Consider the following 20,697-nt stretch of genomic DNA (forward strand, 5'->3'; position numbering starts at 1 on the left):
CTGAGATATACGTACCACTCACATTCATATTTCTTAAACTGGTTACAACATCACAACTGGTATTTTAAACAAGCAAACTTTTTTTGTGTTTTGTTTTTTGTTTGAAAGGATACCCTGAAAACTCAATTGATCTAGCATTTTGAAACTCGAAATATTACGTGTAGCATCGCTTTTCAAATTAAAAAAAAAAAGAGTGTTCACAAATGAAAGAAGTACAACATAAAAAGAACTGTTCAAAATGTAATGAATGTTCTCAAAGAGTAAATAGAGCTTTCACATCTTGCTACAGATGATCAAAATTCTTAAGGCTTTCCTTTGTTCCTCTTTCTTCAAGTTCCTTTGCATTTTTCCTTCGAATTTCTGGATGGGTGCCCCAAGGGGACACTTTCTTTCAGGGAAAGATTTTCCCATTTGGAAATGATTCCTACGCTTTTCTGTGCTGGATGAATGTTGGAGTTTTCATGGCTGGATATTTCTGTTCATCTCCCAAAATTCAGTGTGAGATGTGAGGAGAGACCAGGTGCGAGTTTGCAGTAACCAAGAGAAGCAGAATTGCCGAGCGAGCATGTGGGCAGAAAATCTAATCGGGTTCAAAGCAAAGAAACTGAAGCTGGAAGGGAAGGGAGGAGAGAAATGGATTCCTTCTTTTCTTGCACTTTACATTTGTAGCACCTTCTACTTGAATTAGCTAATGCCTCTGGTGAATGGAGAGATGCACCCAATTCAAAGTTTGTGGTTTTGTTTTTTTTTCTTATTCCTAGTTATCGCATCATTTATAAAAATATAAATAACCAAAAGAGTAAGCTGGGTTCCATCTCAAGAGGTGTTTCCTGTTGTCCTCTGAGAACGTAATTTTATAAGTAAGGTCTCAACAAGCCCTATGCATTGGAGCTGACTGGCGTAGTTCGATCCTAATAATACAAAAAAGAAAAGAGCAGGGGGTTCTTGCAACGGGGCTCAGCAAATTCTGAGGACATAAACAGCATTCTCTTCTTGTGCGTCTGGCACAAAGGAGACGACAACAGGGGCGGGGAGGGAGCTGGGAACGGGGAGGAAAAAAAAAAAAGAGCAGGGAAGAGGAGACCAGCTGTACAAGCACTTGCTTGGTTCCTTCGTTGTTGTTTTTTTTTTAAAAAAGAGAGGAAGCAACTATGCAGCATCCCCGGGTCTTTTAAAGCCTCGTTTGGGCTTCTGGGATATAGATCTCAATGCTGTCTGCACGCTCCGTAGCAGAGTTTTGCCGGAAAGAGGCTGCCCTCTTAGCAGCCATGAGGCGTCTTCGAGCTTCTTGGCGCTGTCGGTCAGGCAGATCCAAAGACTTCTCTCGGGTGATGGGGAATTTTCCTTTAGGGGGCTTCTTTGGTACAGGCGGAGGGACCTTTCTCTCTTCCTAGGATGCAAGGGGGGGAAAAAGAAAAAAGAAATGAAGCACGGAAGGAAGGGAGCCGAAAGAAGGCCCAGTATGGGCTTCATTCAGAGAGACTTTCCCTGGAAGCTGCAGGTGCCTCCCTGTGAGTCATCCCTGACAGTAGAGACTGTCCCAAGCATGGTAGCCACTGACCAATGTCAGCTGCGCTCATGCATACATTGGCAGAAGACGAGGGACAAAATGTGCATTGCCACACAAGTTCTGACCCTTATGTATGTACGTGCAACGATGAGACCTGTCACGGCCTCTATTTCATCATTTTGATATCATCATGGTTTTTGGGTCTGCATTGCCCTTCAGGTTGGAGCATTCTCTCCTTTATTTGCAACAATCAAGAATGTTTCTCTTATCTCTGTTCCAAATATAAATATGCATCAGGTATTATTAATATCTATCTGTCTATCTATCTATCTATCTATCTATCTATCTATCTATCTATCTATCTATCTATCTATCTATCTATCATCTATCTATCTATCTATCTATCATCTAATCTATCATCTATCATCTATCTATCTATACGATCCATCCATCATCTACCATCTGTCATCTCTCTCTATATATATTTTCCTTCCTTCCTTCCTTCCTTCCTTCCTTCCTTCCTTCCTTCCTTCCTTCCTTCCTTCCTTCCTTCCTTCCTTCCTTCCTTCCTTCCTCCCTCCCTCCCTCCCTCCCTCCCTCCCTCCCTCCCTGTAGGGGAAACACTATTCCATAGGGAAGATGCTACAACAGAATAGGCACACTTCCTATGTCCCACTAGGTCAGGGGTAGACAACCTTGGCTCTTTTATGACTCGTGGCATAGCTGGCTCAGGAATTCTGGGAGTTGAAGTCCACGAGTCATAAAAGAGCCAAGGTTGCCTACCCCTGCACTAGGTGATATTGTTTCCTAGAATGGACTTGAAGCATGCTGTTTCTGCTAGATCTTGTAGGGCAAGTAGAGATAAATAAACAGGTGACCTCCTTGCACTCCCTACAGAAGTGAACAGAATGGGCCACTAGTGTCCTCAGCACTTTTTGTTTAGCTCTGCCAAAATGACTAAATCCCTCTGGCAAGAGTGGATGCAACTATAAATACAAATTTGAAGTATTTAACTTTCATGGAAGAGAAAGATGGATTTTAAACTCTCACACTGAAGTCAATGGGGCTAACGTTTAACTGGCTTTATTAAGAACTCTCAGCCTTAGAGGTGAAGTGAAAACGGTATAAAGACAAGTTTTTAAACACTAATGTGTTTCTTCACTACAACTGAGGTAGCAGCTGTGTGCACATTTCTGTGCTCCTTCTTTACTAAAATCCTGATCAGGCTATTGACTGAGCAAGTATTCAAAAAGGAACTAATGAGATTGTGTTCCTTTTAATATTCAGGGTTCATTTTGCTTAGTATAGGGAGATTGCTTTCACTTAAATTAACAAAGAACTGACACGCCTCCAAATTAAATTACAATATTGGTCAAAATGTTGCAAAGTCATCAAATATTACCCAAGATCTTATGAGATGGTTCTGCAGAATCTGCATCTTAACATGAGATCAAGGTGAGAATATAAGAACTCAAGAAATTTTTGCAGTTTTGTGGGATGTCGGGGCATAATTGGACCAGGTAATTATACCAAAAATATGATTAATCCTTAGGACATAATTTTCACGTTACATTTCTAATCTTGGTCTCAGAAAATCCAAATATTCTATCTAACGCTAAGACAATTGCATGTGCAGCACATTATTAGTAAAGGTGCAAGTAACTGGCTGCTCATTAGAATTTAAGTAGAAAGTAACATCAGAACACCAAGGTGAAGGAATTTGAGCTAAGTGTTGTATGACTGCCCAATCTGCTGCTGAACTGAAGACAGTCTCTGTGCCACTGAAGGCATTTGGAAGATAAAATTGTTCAAGTCCAGCTTGGTGTTAGATGCTATCTGACATAACTAAGGCTGCATCTTGCTAAGTTATCTGGGAGGAGTTTGAATTTATTACTGTAATTTATTACTGCGCAGGGTGCTTTGTAATGTTAACCTGGTCACCTGTGGTTTGGACTCCTGCCCTTCCTGGTTTATGAAAACTACTAAGGGAGCAACAGAGATGGTTGGAAATTATGGAGAGGCAGCATAGGCCATACCTGCCTTGAACGTTGTGTGGCCTCTCCTCAAGAAGTGATCACTTGATTTGGCAATAATGGATAACTATGCCCTCTTTTCAGGGGAGATTGTGGAAAAGGTGATCAGTCTACAACTGAAAAGAGCCCATGGTACAAAGGCCACACCGATCACTCCTTTGGGCGACCTTTGGCAACCGCAGGCCAGTGGGACTATAGCTGATCTGATCTTGCTGGAACTCTCACTAGCTGGAACTTTTGATATTACCAATTATGATATCTTACAGGACCACTTCTGGGGGTTTGGAGTTGGGGGCTTTATTGTGCAGTCACTTGCCTGATTTTTGAAATAGAAGTTCCAGTCAATAGTAGTGGGAGGGTAGAGGTCCTGCCCTAGACCTCTCTATTACAGGGTGGCCCAAGATTGAAAATTATTTCATATCTACGGGAAGCTGTTGTGTGAGGTCATTCTCTGTCAAAAGGTCAAGTAACATCAGTATACAGATGATAGTTGTAGATGTTGTTCCTGGGTTAAACAGGAGATGAGGTGAAGTCCTATCTCAATGCCAGAAAATTGGGATTAATAGACTATAGTTAAATCTCAGCAAGAGTTAAAGGCTATATGTGCAAAAGTCTTCTGATATCAGGAATATTCCATCTTTAGTTCTGGTTGGGGTTGTACTATTCTGTGCAGAATGGGGTTTGGAGGTCATCTTGGATTCATATCTGCTCCTTAAAGACCAGGCAGCAGCTGAGATTAGGAGGACTCTCACACAACTTCATTAGGGGGGCACCAGTAACAGCTTATCCTGAATCAGGAGGCCCTGTTACTCATTCCTTAGCCATCTTTTCGGGTGGCCCAGAATTCATCCTATTGTGTAGTGATAGGAATGTCTACATTTTCCCATCTACTGTAACAGCTGCCTTAATTGCTAGCTTCCTTATAGTTCAAAGTTCTGGTTATCACCTTTAAAGTCCCATATGACCTGGATACCTATTGGGATTGCCTTCTCCCAGTGGCTTCTGCCTACTCAGCAACATTAGGAAAGATGGGTTTTGCTCAGGTGTCATATCATAACGAGTGTCATCTTCAGAATGCACAGGGATGAACCTTCTCAGTCACGGCCTCATTTCTTTGGAATCGTGTTCCTTCTAAGATTAGATTGGTTACTTCCTGGTTTTTTTTTAAGGTTACAAAATAGTAGCTTTTTCAGAGACCCTGGGGAAATAGTGTAGCCATGAGAAGAACCTGCCTATGGGTTTGGTTATTAAAGCTGTTCCTTGGGATACTGAGTTGAAAGGAGGGGGGTTTCTATTGTTTTTTATAGTTGTATTTTAATATGTTTTTTATTTTTATATTTTCTAAGCTGCTTTGAGCTTTGGTCTGAGTAGCACATAAATTCTATTTGAAGGAAAGGAGGGAGGGAGAGAGGGAGGGAGAGAGAGAGAGAGAGAGAGAGAGAGAGAGAGAGAGAGAGGGAGGGAGAGAGAGAGAGGGGTCTTCACTATGGTATTATATATGTCAGCATGCCGAGAAATATCTGCCATGGTACTTGTCATGTTCTCTGCACTTCTGGAGAGTGTTGTCCACTAATGATTTCACAAGAAAAATAATTTCAGGCTTAAAAGTCAAAGAAATGCACCACCAGCAACTAGACAGTGCAATCTGAAAATGAATTGTGCTTACCTTTTTTTCGGGCGATTCTATTATTTTCCATTCATTCAGTTTCAGCTGATGCAGTTCATCAAACTTCATACTGACGTCTTCAATTGAGAGTTGTAACAAGTCCCAGAATCCTGCTAGGTCCTGTGAAGTTGGCCGGGGCATAGCACTGGGATCCTGCCATATTCACCAAACAAATAAACAAAAAACCAAATGTCATTTGTTTGAAAACTAGGGTGTAGAACATGTTTGGCATTATATAAATGGTCAAATGTTGGATGGAAGACTCAAGCCATCAAAGTCCAACCCTTTGCTGAATGCAGAAATCCAGATTGAAACATACCAAATATTTTACTTTCTGCTTGAAAACATCCAGGAAAGGGGGACTTCTCTCAACCTCATTTGGTAATTAGTTCTGCTGTTGAATTAGTCTTAACATTACAAAGTTTTTTCTACAAATGTAACTGAAATCCATTATTGTGTGACCTTGGGTTGTGGAGAACTCCTTCAGTTCTTGGCAAGTTTTATCATAACCTTTCTCAAGATAAGGTAAGTGACTGATGAATTTCTCCTGACATCACTTCACCTCCCATTGACGATTAAATAAGTTTAAGCACCTATCAGTTAGAAGGTACATAAATCCTCTATTTATAACCTGTAAGTTTAGTTATTTCTGAACAAAGGTCTAGTATTCTGTTGAAACAATCTGTAGCACAACTACATAATTTTAAGTCTAGTTGTTTCCTTAAATGAAGCTTGCTTTATCTGCTTTGGGCCACAAGAGAGCGGTCTTGTGCTGCTGAACTACATGTATCTATAATAATGTGTATAGCTCCAGACTAATACAATTTCCTCAAAACACATAATAAAAGAGATGCTTCATCTTGAGGCATCCTTAAATGTAATCTTACTCAGGAAGTTATGTATCTTAAAATAATAATAATACAGCAGTCCTATATAAGAGGATTATATTCAGAGGGAGACAATTAACAAAAAGGATCTGGATCATGTTAGCACATCTGTATTGACTTACACAGTGCTTTGAGCTCTGATCTCACTACAATGGCTGCATTAATATCTACTAGCTTGGCACATGTAGAAAAATCTTGTTTCAGCAAAATATAATATATAAAAGGTACTTGAGCCATCTCNCCCCCCCCCCCCCAGCAACCTCAAGGCATAATGGGTTTCAAAGACATCACTTGTCACTCTAGCTGAAATAATGGGATTTGTACAGGCCTAAAGGTCATTAGATAGGGAAACACTGCTTCAGTGGTGTGTCTGTAGATTTGCATTTCTGTGTGAAAATATGTCTGTGCTAGCATTACAATTTGTGAATGAAAGGAAGTTTGGCAATTTATCACTAATTCAACATTGATGTTAATAGATAGTAATTAATGTATACCAGTTTTTGATTTCTTAAAAAGCAAAGCTTGACCACTGGTCTACATTTGTTTTTTTGCCTTGCTAATTTGTTCTGGATTCTTTTAGAACCTCCCCCATTTTCAGAACAGGGATATAGTACAGAGGGCTGCTATTTAATATACAAATAATCAGTTTTGGTTGGCTGGAATTCCTTTATTCCTTTATTAAATTTGTTAGCTATATTATTCTTTTGGTCTTGGTCTATGAATGTAACTTGGGAGAATACGTTCTATAATATGGGCTAAAGACACCATGTTTGGCATTGCCTAGAGATTTATAGAACACCCTTCATATGAATCCACAGGCAAATTGTATTAAGACTCTATAACTTGGACTATGTTCCAAACTCTCTTCCTTTGGACACATTTAAAGTTGGCTTCCATGTTTCTTTCTTTCAATGGTCTGGTTTCAAGCAAATTATTGTTAAATGAAACACGTATGCCTCAGCTTATTCAAGAATGATGCATAATCTACTTAAAAGGAGTTGAAATATTTATGTTGACTGTGTCAGGGGTGTCAAACTCGATTTCATTGAGGGCTGTATCAGGGTTGTGGTTGACCTGGGGGGGCGTGCCAGGGGGGCATAGCAGGGGTGGGCATGGATGGGGTGGGCGTGGCCAGCTCAACGTCGTTTGTGTCGGGGGTGCCTGTGGTGGCCTGCGTGGGGCTGGGGGGATCCATTGTCTCCAGAGGAGGAAGATGAGACCAGGGCAAGCACCATACACTTGTCCACCAGAGGAGCCTTGCTGTCGCTCTCAGGCCACGCGGAGGACCCCCAGCGATGCAGGCTGCCTGGAGCCCTGGGCAGTAGAGGGCAAGTGCCCAGTCCAGCTTTCCCCAAGGGGGCACTCAGCTGCGCTTACCTCCTCAACTGAACTTGTATCCTGACTTTGGACACAGGGCTTATGTTCTGCCATTGTGATGCACATATTTATTTATTTATTTGACACATATAATCACTTGCTTCCCTCCCCCCTCACTGGTGTAGAAGAAGGAGAAGGAGACACAATGACAAGAACAATCTGGCCTGGATGCTGATAATGTTAATTCTATGAATCAAAATCCAGCGATTGTACAGTAAATAAAGACTATTTCCAGTTGCATTCCATATATATGTTTTCTTGAAATCTTGGATTGGTTTAATCTTACTGGATAGCAGATTTCAAATAGACATAGAGAGAAGAAATGCTTTCTCATGCTGGTAAAGGTTAAACTGCAAATATTACAGAACAATTGATTTTAAATAAGACAGACTTATAGGTCACATCCGCTAATGCCCCCTCAGAATTTTATTTAGTTCTAGGAAAAGCCAATGTAACAGTAACGTTGTTCTTTGCTGACAATATTGACCAGCAAAAGCCTTCCTCATATCTAATTTAGCAATGAAACAAAGCTAATTGTAAAAGGTATTGTGGGTATTTTGCCTCATACTGATGGGAAAGGTATCATGGCAATTTTGCTCAATAGTTTGGACAGTAGAACATTTGATTAATTCTTGCAGTCCGTCAGCCTTTTAGATTAGCAGCCATTGGCTATGCACTGGAAAGAATGGGGAATCTATTGCAGGATGGATAGATGAATAAGATAGATTACTAATTTTAATATTTTATAAACCAAAATAATCTGTTCTGGGTTGACTGTACTACAGGACAAAAAATGATAGAGCTTTATAAGATAACTTTTGATGCCCCACTGAGTCCTAAATGGTTTTGAAGAAATTATGATTTATTCGATGTACTGAAGATTCATGGTTCACTATCCAGGGTGGAATTTCTGATTCCTTTTATTTTGATAGAACAAGTTTTTAAATGTTATTAATGTATTTATAAAATAATAGAGTTTTTTAAAGACCGGTTTCTAAGTCATGCCCTCACAAGGTGATTTCTAATATAAAAATATATATTATCAAATATAAAAATGATATAAAACATTATTTCAATGCAATCTTATCACAATCTTTATCACTTTATATTCAGACCAAGGTGTTAATGCAGATCATGCTGAGATGCAATAAATTCTCAGATGACTTTGAAATGCTCATAGGAGAACTGGAGTCTTCCTCTTTAAAGCTCAGGCAATGAGTACTGCACAACAAGATGAACAAATAATAAAGCTTCTATGCACAAATTATGCGTGCAATTGTTTGCTTATCAGATGTGGAATTAAATGTCTTCCAGATAAATAATAATAATTTAAAATTTGAAGAAAAATAATAAATAACTTAAGATATACTATGCAATGTTTAAAAATGTGAACTTACCAAATTCTGTTGACAAAGCCAATAGAATTGCTGGAATTTTTGTGACATTAGCAGCTGTGCACTTCCTACAGCACTTCGGATCTTACCTAGAACTGAAGATGAAGGATGAATATCAATTTAGATCTGAAACAATATATTTTTATAACCAAGGCTTAATCTAGAAAAAAATACTATTCTTGCTCTTTGGTTATGAATTCAATTAGGTGCACAGGCTTTTCAATCTGTATTCAAGAAAGAAAATCAGAGATCAGCTCAGCTTAAAAAATATTGCAAAAAGCCACATGAGAATCTTGAGAAAAGAAATTATTTTCTCAGTTGCAAAGGAATCAAGGTGAAAGCATATGATCAAATCTTATCTATACTGTTTCATCCCCTCAGAAAATAATGTAAAAATCCTGGCTGTACTGACTAGAATCTTTATTCTCTGTGGATCTACTTTTTATGGAACATCCAGGTGTTTCTGTCACTAATCTGTCAAGTTCAGTGTTTACCGGATATTCATGTTTTTTTCAGACAGTTTTGGGCTGACTTTTTTTTAAAAAAAATACATGTGAAATATAGCTGCAATTCCAATCCCAGTGTAGAGAATAGGATGGGCAAAACTCTACCAAAGTTTTCCTCCTAATTCTGATCTACTGGATCCTTAATAGGTTCCTAGATTTTTTAGCCCAATGGATTCTGCAGCCCTTCCAGACTACAATGCATTTGATCTGGAAGTCAGTCCAGTGATGTTTGCCCTACCAGCTTCTCCTTTGCATGTTGCTCTCCAGCTAAAGAGCAATTTATTGCATAGTGGAAGGGTGTCTGATCAGTATTGTGATAGAAAAACCAAAGGAAGGTGCCAGATTAAGAAGCCCCAACAAATCCTGAGTTTGCTGTTGCGTGGTGGCAGCTGAGATTGTCATTGTGGTACTTTCCTCAGGTTGGACTGACAAACAGGATCTGGGAGGTAACAAAGTGTACTTTACTGGACCCTGAAGTCTAGGAGGAAGAGAATAAATTTACCCACCACTGGCTTACTTATGAGCAGTGAGGTAATTTTGCTTATCTCGCACATTGCTGTTACTAGGCTGTTTTTTATTATTATTATTCCCTCTTACTTGAGGCAGTCATACTGCCTTGATTGCTTACTTGCCTTTCATTGCTAATAGGGGTAGCATTACTGTCTCGCCTACTCAGTGACAAGATGTAGGAATGAAAGGACCCGTCTACTTCCATTCAGTTTCAGTTTTGCATGTGGGTACCTTCCTGTGTAAAATGCACATTCCTTTCTTCTAACTCACAACTGAAAATGTTTTGGAAGAGGAGGAAGAATCCATTTACTGCAGTTGAATACAACCAATTGCACTTAGAAGGGCTTCCCTTGTGTAGTAGATTTTATAGCAACAAGAGTAAATGAAAATGTCTCCAGTTTTTTTTGGGGGGGGGATTGGAAATCTATTACCCATGTAGTGGCATGATTTTCCTCCTCCCTGATTGTCTAAAAATGGAGAAAGAATGCATTGCTTCTAATTAAATCCATTCATAAATCTCGTGTTTCACAACACTTCAACCTTCATTCCCATCAAGCCAATGAAAACAACTGGGCAGTGCTTCGGTTAAAGCAAGGCCTTTATAAACTGCCTAGAAATGAAGCACAAGTCAGAAAAACAGATTATTTGAATCACCAGTTTCAGGGAAATAAGGACTTCTGCTACTGTAGTGTGATATGAGGAGAATATATCACATGCAGGACATCTAGCTTAAAATGGTTTAAACACTTGCAGGGATGGTATGGTATTTTTATATTCCAGAAACTAGTCTTTAAAACCAAGAAAACTACTTATTTTTTATAGATAATTGTTATTTATAAATCAATTTTATATGCAGATATTAAGAAAAGAGTGGAATGAAGAATTAGAGGTTTCTATATTGCCTAGCAATGGGAGAGTGCCTTAATTTCTATAGCAAGTGTCAACGGACCTCAAATTACAATTTATACAACAACAAAAAATAATATTTAGAATTTACTGGACTCTATTTTGTTTGTATAAAAAAGTACTGTCATGTTTCTACGATGTCTCATACTTATCAAATATATTATGGATTATGCAAATATAAATGTGAGACAAAAGGTAAAATTTTCAGAGGATAATATTATTTTGAATTATATATACCTAGCACATGAAATTTGACAATTGGGCATAGTAAATAGATTCTCCATGCCCTTGATATTGCTAAAAGACTGATATTGCACCATTGGAAAGAGAAATGTATGGCCCCACTTATTAAAAGGATTGAAGATCTGATGGTACTTGCCTCTTCTGAGCAGATTGACATACATCTAGACTTTGTATACATAAATATAATGAATATAAAATACAATTGGTTAAAAACAAATATAGTTATGTAAATGTATTAGAAATATATACATACTTGAATAATATTCTTGTTAGACAAGAATATATAGAATTATAACTATTATTATAATGACATATATTTCATTTGTTCTTTGTTGTCTTTCTTTCATTTTTTTGTTAAAACACTTTTATGTATATATCACCATCCCCATTATTGAAGTTTTGCTTTTTTCTTATTAATTAAAAAGTAAAAAAAGATAAATACATAGTTCAAAAACTAATAAAGTGACAGGGGAGAGGAAGAAGAAGATTAAAGGACTGAAACTTATACTGAAATTTTACAGGACTGTTTATGGCTTTGCATTTCAGAACACAGAACAGATGAAGATATCTGTTCATCACTGGAAGTGATACCTGGATGGCAAATGATTACTAAAATAAACTGCAAAATAGATCCACTGGGATGATTGTTGCACAGTTGCACAGGAAAAGAACATTGAGAATCCATTTTTTCAATTCTTATGCCAGATTTTGTTATATATTTAATGTATTGCTTATGTTCAAAAGTATTATTCTTGGAAGTACTTTTTAAAAAGATATTTACTTAAATTCTAATGACTAATTAATTATACATTAAAATTAACATATAATATATTTTGGAAGACGTGCAAACATTATGCAATACATGATGTCTGAGTGGTGTGTGTGCACACAGGTACACATATACACAGAATATGCCATTCTTTATTACTGAGCACTTAGCTTCAACATTAATTATGGACAAAAATTAATCTTAAACTTATAAAGTGCATTTTGCAAACTATACAACAATCACTAAAGCAAGGGAGGTCCATTGTTCTTTGACAAATAACACCCCTTCATCTCCCATTCCTTTTTACTTTTGCCACAGCTGGTAGATGAAACCATATTCAGCAAAGGTCTAAACCAGGAGTAGGCAACCTTGGCTCTTTTATGACTCGTGGACTTCAACTCCCAGAATTCCCGAGCCAGCCATGCTGGCTCAGGAATTCTGGGAGTTGAAGTCCACGAGTCATAAAAGAGGCAAGGTTGCCTACCCCTGGTCTAAACAATTTCAATTTGGAGTCTAAATTTTCTCCATGTCATTGAGAACCCTGCACTGTAAAAGAAAGTTTCCTGTCACATATAGCTGAGTAACAGGTAATGCTAATATACTATGAAGATGTGGGTTGGTTTTCTTTTGCACAGTTTCAGAGCCCCTCTCCTTGTCCAAAAATCAGTATTACATTTTGAAAAGTAGCACTTCTGTCTAACTGCTCCTGAGAATGAATTACAAAAATATATACTACTGGTGACACAAACTTTTCATATATGTCTTCTCCATTCACACAATATTAAAAGAAGAGTGCTCCCATGGCTTTGACAAAAATTAGATGTTATCCATAAATGGCTATTCCTTACAGTTAATCATTCACAAAAAGCATTACAGGGTGGCTATCATCTCATTTCATGGTCCAAAAGGGATATATCAGCACCATCAACACAGTCACCAAGATTGTTGGTCTGAAGATATGAATTGCTGGTGCTTTGAGACTGGTATTTTCACTATACCAGGTATACATTACAATCACACATCTTTTAATCGAAGGACTACAGGATGGCCATATTATGTAAAAGCAAACTGAAACATCCATTGAATCTACAGTGGGGAATAACGAAGGAATATTGTAGTAGTGTGCTATATATAAGCAGCAGCTTCAGAAGTATTCTCTTGAAACAGCACACACAAAAAAGTAATTAACTGCACATTGCAGATGTATAATTAATAGGGATACATGGATACAACTCCTGGAATCCCACTGGCGTGGATCTTAATGAAATTTGCACTCACAGAAAACAGTGCGGACTTTCAAGATGCATCTCTGCTTTGACTACTGAAAACTTTTATTGGTTGGAATAAATCATAGAGAAGAATAAGAAGCATAACTGAACTACGGTATTTGATAAATGCCATCCAGTTATTTCTCAAAGAAGATCTACTTAGACTAAATAAATAGACACACAAGCACTGACATTTCAGATACACAAATTTTCCTATAAAATCTACTAAGCACCCAATTTCACCACATAATGGTATCTGTCTTGAGCTGCCGGAAGGTCATAATTTCTGCTCCTGAAGGTGCATTCATCTTATTCATCTGTTGATCGACATGCTTTTCAAGTTGTGACAAATTCCAACATCTGTCATAGCAGATAAATTTGTTGGCTAGCCTTTAAGATGCCACCAAACTCTTTGTTATTTCACATAATGTTATTACCATATCCTGCTACAAATACCTGATTATGTGTGATGAAAAAGCATGGAAGAGAGTGTTGACCTGGAAGATTTAACAAGCTTACATGGATTGATACACTGCACCAATGTCTTTCCTTGCTGAAGTGATCACCATTTCTGTAAGAAGCCTTTTTTTCTTAAGCATATTTTTATATGTACATTATATTTAGGTTACAGTTGGTAATGAGTGCGACTGAACATATAGTGTTCAGTATTCAATAATACTTATACATGGGATAGCATTGCAAAAAAGGAAAATAATTCCTATCTTAGCTGGTTATTTCCTGCATGCTTTACTGAACTGAAGTACTGTAACTACTCATGACAAGATTTTCTTTTTTTGCATTGCAGAATTATTATAATATTTTTTTGAATATTGAATATTGGAATAAAATGAAACTTGTACTTTAAGTAGATTAAGATGAGCAGGTTTATGGAGATTTATATAGCTCTTTTAAAATATTTTTGGGTTGTTTTTATTTGCCTTCAAAGAATTTGGAATGTTAATAATCCAATTGATTTCATGTTAGAACTAAAAAGAGAAATATATATTACTGTTTGTTTATGCTAAAAACATGTTTGAAGCAATTCAGTCTTTTCAGGAAATAAAGCATCATTTAAATAATTTCTATTTGTGCAACATTAAAAAGAGTTCAATAAATGTTTAGCTTTGAAAATGCCTATCTTGGTTTAAAATGGAAGTATACAATCTATTTTATCTGATATAGAATTCGACTAAGTTTGCTAGCTAACTAATGGCTAGCATTGAAGGACTTCTGTTGAAAAACCATCCCTTCATTTGACTGATTGATTGATGAAGTTTCTCTGGATCCAACCAATTGTTTTTAATGTAGAGCAAGATGTGTTTATTTTTGTATTCAGTAGAGCAAAAATTCTACAACTCTTTCTGACCTGCTGCCTGTTTATGTTTTACATGGAAAGAGTGGAGGACAATTTATATTGTAGCTTCCCAAAGTCAACTTGTCTTAGCACAAAACACAATATATCTCCCTTGTAACTTGTACCTATTAGAAAATGTGTTACTCTTAGCGTGGGGTAAATTGAAACATTTCCTTCCACAATCTTCCTATTAAATGTTTGTTTCTATTGACAGGAGTTTGGACTGCTATTGATAACTGAATGAAAGACAGACAAGCCCTTACCTATAGAAAATAATATATGATAACCAAGATAGACTATAGTATGCTTACTTCTCTAATATAACTGATAAAATGCCAGTTTCTAAAACAGTTTTTCCAATTTCTAAGAATGTATGTACTGTTCAGAACTGGAAATATATCATTCATTCAATCAATCAATCATCAATCAATCAATCAATCAATCAAGTACCTACTATTGATACTATTTCTAAGTATGATTTACATAACATGCTTTGGTCATATTTTACTGATGTCATACTATACTATTTATATTTATCTATTTGAATGTATTATCTGCCCATCTCTAATGGACTCTGGGCGGTGTACAAAACTAGAAAAAATATCAAATCAAATAAACACATCATATCAGATGGACAGTCCAGATTAAAATAGTCATATACACTGCAAAATTAAATGAAACCAAACCAAACATGGACCATTGAACAAATAATAAAAATCAACCTCGAGCCTGGGGCCAAAGACAGGTTTTTGAAGCTTTCAGGAACTCCAGGAAAGAGGTTGCCATTCTTATTTTTTTTGGGGGGGGGATGCTGTTCCGGTGGGTGGAAGATTCACTTCCTCAGTCCCGCAAGATGGTGTTTTATACTGGGGATCTGGACCACACCCACTCTGCCAGAATGTAGTGGGTGGGCAGAAATGATTGGAAACTCAAATGCAGTCTCTCAGATATCCAGGTCATATGACAAACAGAGCTTTATAGGAAATAACCAACACCTTGAATTCCACTCTGAAGCTGACTGGCAGCCAATGCAGCTGGTGTAGCAGTGGTGACACATGGGCACCCCAAGAGGCATCTGCTACTGCTTGCACAGCTGCTTTCTGAACCAAACATAACTTCTAGGTGGTCTTCCGAGGGCAGATTGCACTAATCATGCAATATGAGTTGACCAGCTCATGAGTAACTTATCCAGATGGCAAAACTGTGATTGGTGAACAACAATTTTATTCAGAATTACTATTAACCAGCGTAAGAAAAGCCAGTAAGCGTTTAATAAGAATGTAGGAATAATAGAATCCATAAAATGTGTCAAACTTAGAAACAATATATATTTCTATTGGGCTTCTGGCATTAATTTGATCGATTTTTCTTTAAAGCTAGTAATATATAATGAAGGCAAGAGTCAAATGCTAACTAATCTAATTCTTCCTCTCTCTAAAAGTGTAGTGTATTGTGTTTTATGTTTGGAATCCCATCTGAATTCTCTTTCATATCTGGAAGTCAGTACTTACAAGGAAACATATTCATGAGATTCTGTATAGATATGTAGAAGTTTCAGCTTTTACAAGAAAAGGAAATACTTTGGGGAAATTGCGGTGCAATGGCAGGGTGCATGGTCCATCAGAAATTCTCTATTTTGTTCAATTCCAAAATGCAAAGTGATGACAGTCACAGTACAGGTGAATAGATTAAAATTATAAGATAAAAATAAGCACAGAAAGAATTAGATATGTTCTTACTTTCTTCAGAAAGATCATTTTCTTCTGCTTCTCTCTCCATCTCTTTGCACCATCCTTCCATCCTTTTTGTCTCAGTGTGTAGCAGCTTCATAAACCATGACCCATCCCGGCGACATGGAGACATTCGTCCTGTTTCAACAGTCTCAATGGATGGTTCCAACCAAGGTTCAGGTGGTGGGAGATTGGAGGTGTCAACCTGGGTCCTATAATCTTCTCTATAACTAAACAGGCCTTGTGTCCGTACAGTTCTTACTGCACCATACTGAGTAGGAGTACTTGGCTCTGAATGTCGCTGGAAAGAGCCACCAAACTGAAGTCCCTTGTCCTCCATTGTTATGTGTCCAGGAAAGCCTTCAAGTTCTAAATCGGCTTGAACAGCTGCCGTTACACTGTTTGAGCGCTTAAATCGTCCATGGCTGGAGTAAAATGGAAAAACAACACACTGATCCATATATTGACAATGTTTAGTTTATAAAAAAGAAGGCACCATCTACATTCTGCTATTTTCAGGGTTTTAAAAAAAGCTTTAGAAATATTAATAACAATAAATATAAAGATTGAAAGGCACAACATGAATGGACTGCAGTCTTTATAGGATAAATGGTTATTAATGACCCAAAGCAAAATACAAATCAATATTACTCAAACTTCATTTGGAAAGCAAATGTTGATTTATTCTCACAGTAGAAACTAGAAGTATCTTGTAAATGCTACAGTGACACATTATCACTAAACTAAACACAAATAAATGAGTTAGAAACCATGAAGTTTAAAACAGAGGGTGCAGATGATGGGATTTGAGAAAAGATTGTCATCGTTATTTGGAAACAACAATAGATATATGTGAGTACATGACTATATCTGTACCTGTGTTTCTCAACTTTAACAACTTGAAGATATGTGGACTTCAATTCCCAGAATTCCCAGCATGAAGTTGAAATCCACAGATCTTCAAGTTGCCAAGGCTGAGAAATTCTGATCTTATGGAATGTAATATAGTGAGGAGGTGGATTCCCAGAAGGGAGAGGGTGAATTTCAGAGGAGTAAGAGGCAACTCAGCCCAGATACTATGTGTGAGAGAAAAAGGGTGAGGACAGCCTCTTCTGAATAGTTCCTAGAGTATATTGTAGATGAGTCCTCAATATGATCTGCTCCCGGACCCCTCTCCAGATGTGAGTTCAGAGGAGGAGGGTGAGTTTGAGCCTGCAGAGGAAAGTGTGGAGCTACGTATTGGTCAGGATTGGGGCTCAGAGAATGCTAGCCTGATGGAGCAGCCTCAGCTGGATCTATCGGACCAGTGACAGGCTGTGGCTGAGGGAGGTGAGCCATAGCTGCAGCAGGTTGATGAGACCGGGAGCAGTTGCCATCCCTTAGCAATGAAGAGGAGGTGGAGTCCACACCTCCTCCTGATCCAAGAACATATAGAGCGGAGAGGAGACAGGCACAATGCCAGTCAGCTAGGAAGTCTACCTCGCCTCTCATGAAGGCATTGCCTATTTAACCCTGCCCTGAGTGTTGCTAGAGCAACCTGCCCAATTCTGTACCTTGTGTGCTCGTGTTATGTATCCTAGCCTGTTTGACTCCTAGACTGCTTTCCTGGACTTTGTGTATACCCATTGCACTTGGTTACCCAGTGATTCTCGCTGGGCTGAACTTGAAATCCAGATCTGGGCAACAGGGGTGTTTTTTGAGGAACTGTTTGGGGGAGGGGTTTGAATAAACACCTGTAGAACTCTTTGTCATGTGTCCACGTGTGTGCCATGCCATGTGCCATTCTTGGTTTTGAGTCTGACATCTATACATCAAGCAGACAAAAACATATACAGAAATTGCTCAACCTACCGTTTATCATCTTCCACTTGCACTCCAACCGAATGATACTCCCGTATGCCTCTGCTGTCGGTATCTGAATCAGTTGCTGCTTCCACCTAGTTCAAGACAAAGGCAAACTGTTTTGAAGTGAACATGACATCTGCAGATTATCTCCATCCACAATGATTATGACTGCTGGAAAAGGCCAGCCTGTACGGATATGCTGATGAAAAAAAATCTAATGGCTGGCCCATCCCTTTTCCTTCTCCTTTCCAGGAGAGGCATGGCAGTGCAGAAGAATTAGCAACGTTAGTGTTTAGTCATTTATGTTTTGTATGGGGAAGAGCAACAACCTGAGCATTTGTGGCAGAACAGAGATGAGGCCTCTGAGAACATTTTTGCAGCTTGCACAAAGCAAATTACTATACAAACACTATAAACAGGATACATTTGGCATTTCATGAAATATTTTGGTCAGAGACCATAACTGCAAACAAACTAAAGCGTTTGGCTAACATCCATAGCAATGATTTCTGTAATAAACACACAAAGGATAAGGAAAGAGAAACCCAATAAGTAATAAATCCCAAGGATTTCAGAATGCATGTATCTTTTCCCCACATGATCCAAAATGTCTGGCCCTCTTTATATTTTACATGCTCATTGTGAAAAACAGTAACAGAATCTGGCTGCCATGTGCTAAGTATGAAGTGGGTTTTAAACAAAATGCAACATTAAACTGAAATGAATATTTGATGAGTGGAAGATAATCTGAATTATAGTGCTCCAGATACTTCTGGTCAGGGGAAATATTTAAAACTGAAATAATATTTTGACTCTAAATACTGATGATGACATAGCTAAGCCATTGGTTTGAAAACCGTACAACTACTTGGTTAATCCAACAAAAATTTAATATTTTAGAAAAGGTCTGCTCTATAGATAATTCCTGTTAAAAGATAGTAGTTGATTTTTACCTGCTGATGTAAAAAAGGCTAAAATGAAGAATATCACACTGGCTTATTGCTTTACATTAAGCTGCATTTCTTCATATTACTGCTGTTTTATAAATGATATAAAACTGCTTTACAAATCAAATAACTTCTTAAATAAACAATCCCGCAGTGAATGAAAATAGAGATGTACTGCAAAATTAGTGCATAGCCATCTAATAACCGTGCCTGCTGTGTCTTTAATCAAGTCAATATGGAAATAAATTTTCTCAGATGTTCTAAATGCAGGTTTGACTGGGAAACAAAAAAAGGTTTATGGAACACATGATTTGTATATTGTAAACAAGATCCTGCTACTTGTATTTTTTGCAGCCATAATCATCCTGTCTTTTCTTCCACAGATTGCACAACTATCATGGGTTTGCCAGTGACCACAGAAATTATTTATTTGTAAACAAAAAAATTTGGCTGCTTTTGTGCTTCCAGTTTTATGAGCTCTATAGTCTCAGTGGGATCTGCTGAAGAAATGGCTGCAGGAAATCTTTACCTTACTCAGCTTAATTTTTTTTAAAGGAGACTACCTTTGACAAATAATGTTTGTCATTTACTGCACTTGAAAGCAAAGAATAGAGAATGAACACCAAATGTCTTGTTGCTATAGAGATTTGTTGTGTGTCTGTGTAAATTGCTAGGCAAATATATGATAGGATTCTGTACCTACACAATTCCAAATCAGTGAATAGATAGCAGTGGTGGGATTCAGCCAGTTCGCACCAGTTCGGGAGAACTGGTAGCTAATTTTTTGTTGCCCAGGCTCAAAACAGACTTCCGGAAGCGGCATCCACACAGAGAACCAGTTGTTCACATATTTGAATCCCACTACTGATAGACAGATACTGTTCTTGTAAAGGGCATTAAAAGGAATAAGGAAAAGAAGCATTTGCATGATGGAATGAGAATGTTATGATTAATTGTACAGAAAATAGATGAATCAAAGAATATGATATTATCACAGCTTTGGATCCAGTCACAAACACTACACATAATGGATGAAAAAAAGCCCTTCACATTTTCTGATTGAATAGATTCAATAGGAAAGTGGTACTTAGAAACCTAAACTAGCGGACGATCTTCTAAGTCTTTCATTATCATTTACTAAAGCTGCATGCACATCCTTAAGAGAGCAAGAAAAAACTCACTGCAGTATACTGCAGTGTGAATTGTTACATCCCTGTGTTTAATTACTGCATAAGCCTATAGGGAATAGCTGACCTGAACATTTTACATTTATGCAAACTGCATCCTTTCCTTTTTTTTGTAATATATTTTATTGATTTTTTTAAAAAAAACATAAATCACTTAATTGGTGAACAGCGTGTTGTCTGGGTCACATTTGTAAAACAATCATTAACAATTGATTTCTATAATCCATAATCCACATAATGGTTTTAGTTGATTTCCTCTTTTCCCAAAAACATCCTCTTTTGCAAACATTGAGTTAATATAATTCTTATTGTTTTGATAGATAAGAATTAAATATATATTTTTTCCCAATATTGCTAAAAATAATAATCACATGAATATAATATTTCTTTTCTATCCAATCATTCTGGTTGCCTTATCATAGATCCTGTTACAGTCCTTATTTTAATTGGTTTCTCCCACCAAATTCTAGGTATTCTTACTGGTTAAGATTTTCTCAAAAATTAATTACATTTAAAAATTTAACTCTATTTTTCCATATGAACCATCTCACACTTTTACATTTCT

General features: G+C 37.5%; 1 protein-coding gene across 1 annotated transcript in view; it reads right to left on the minus strand.

Moving 5' to 3' along the window:
• Nucleotides 1–1,171: 1,171 nt before the first annotated feature.
• The window catches only part of DLGAP2 (DLG associated protein 2), a 90,123-nt gene continuing 70,597 nt past the window's right edge, over nt 1,172–20,697 (minus strand). Inside the window, exons 6-10 of the mRNA XM_015820784.1 lie at nt 18,005–18,090; nt 16,163–16,578; nt 8,871–8,962; nt 5,210–5,362; nt 1,172–1,390 (exon numbers count right to left, since the gene is read on the minus strand). Of these exons, the coding sequence (XP_015676270.1) occupies nt 1,172–1,390; nt 5,210–5,362; nt 8,871–8,962; nt 16,163–16,578; nt 18,005–18,090 (966 nt within the window). The remainder of the gene's footprint in view (nt 1,391–5,209; nt 5,363–8,870; nt 8,963–16,162; nt 16,579–18,004; nt 18,091–20,697) is intronic.

This window comes from Protobothrops mucrosquamatus, unplaced genomic scaffold (assembly GCF_001527695.2).
Source record: "Protobothrops mucrosquamatus isolate PMUCROS unplaced genomic scaffold, P.Mucros_1.0 scaffold1182, whole genome shotgun sequence".
Taxonomy (NCBI): domain Eukaryota; kingdom Metazoa; phylum Chordata; class Lepidosauria; order Squamata; family Viperidae; genus Protobothrops; species Protobothrops mucrosquamatus.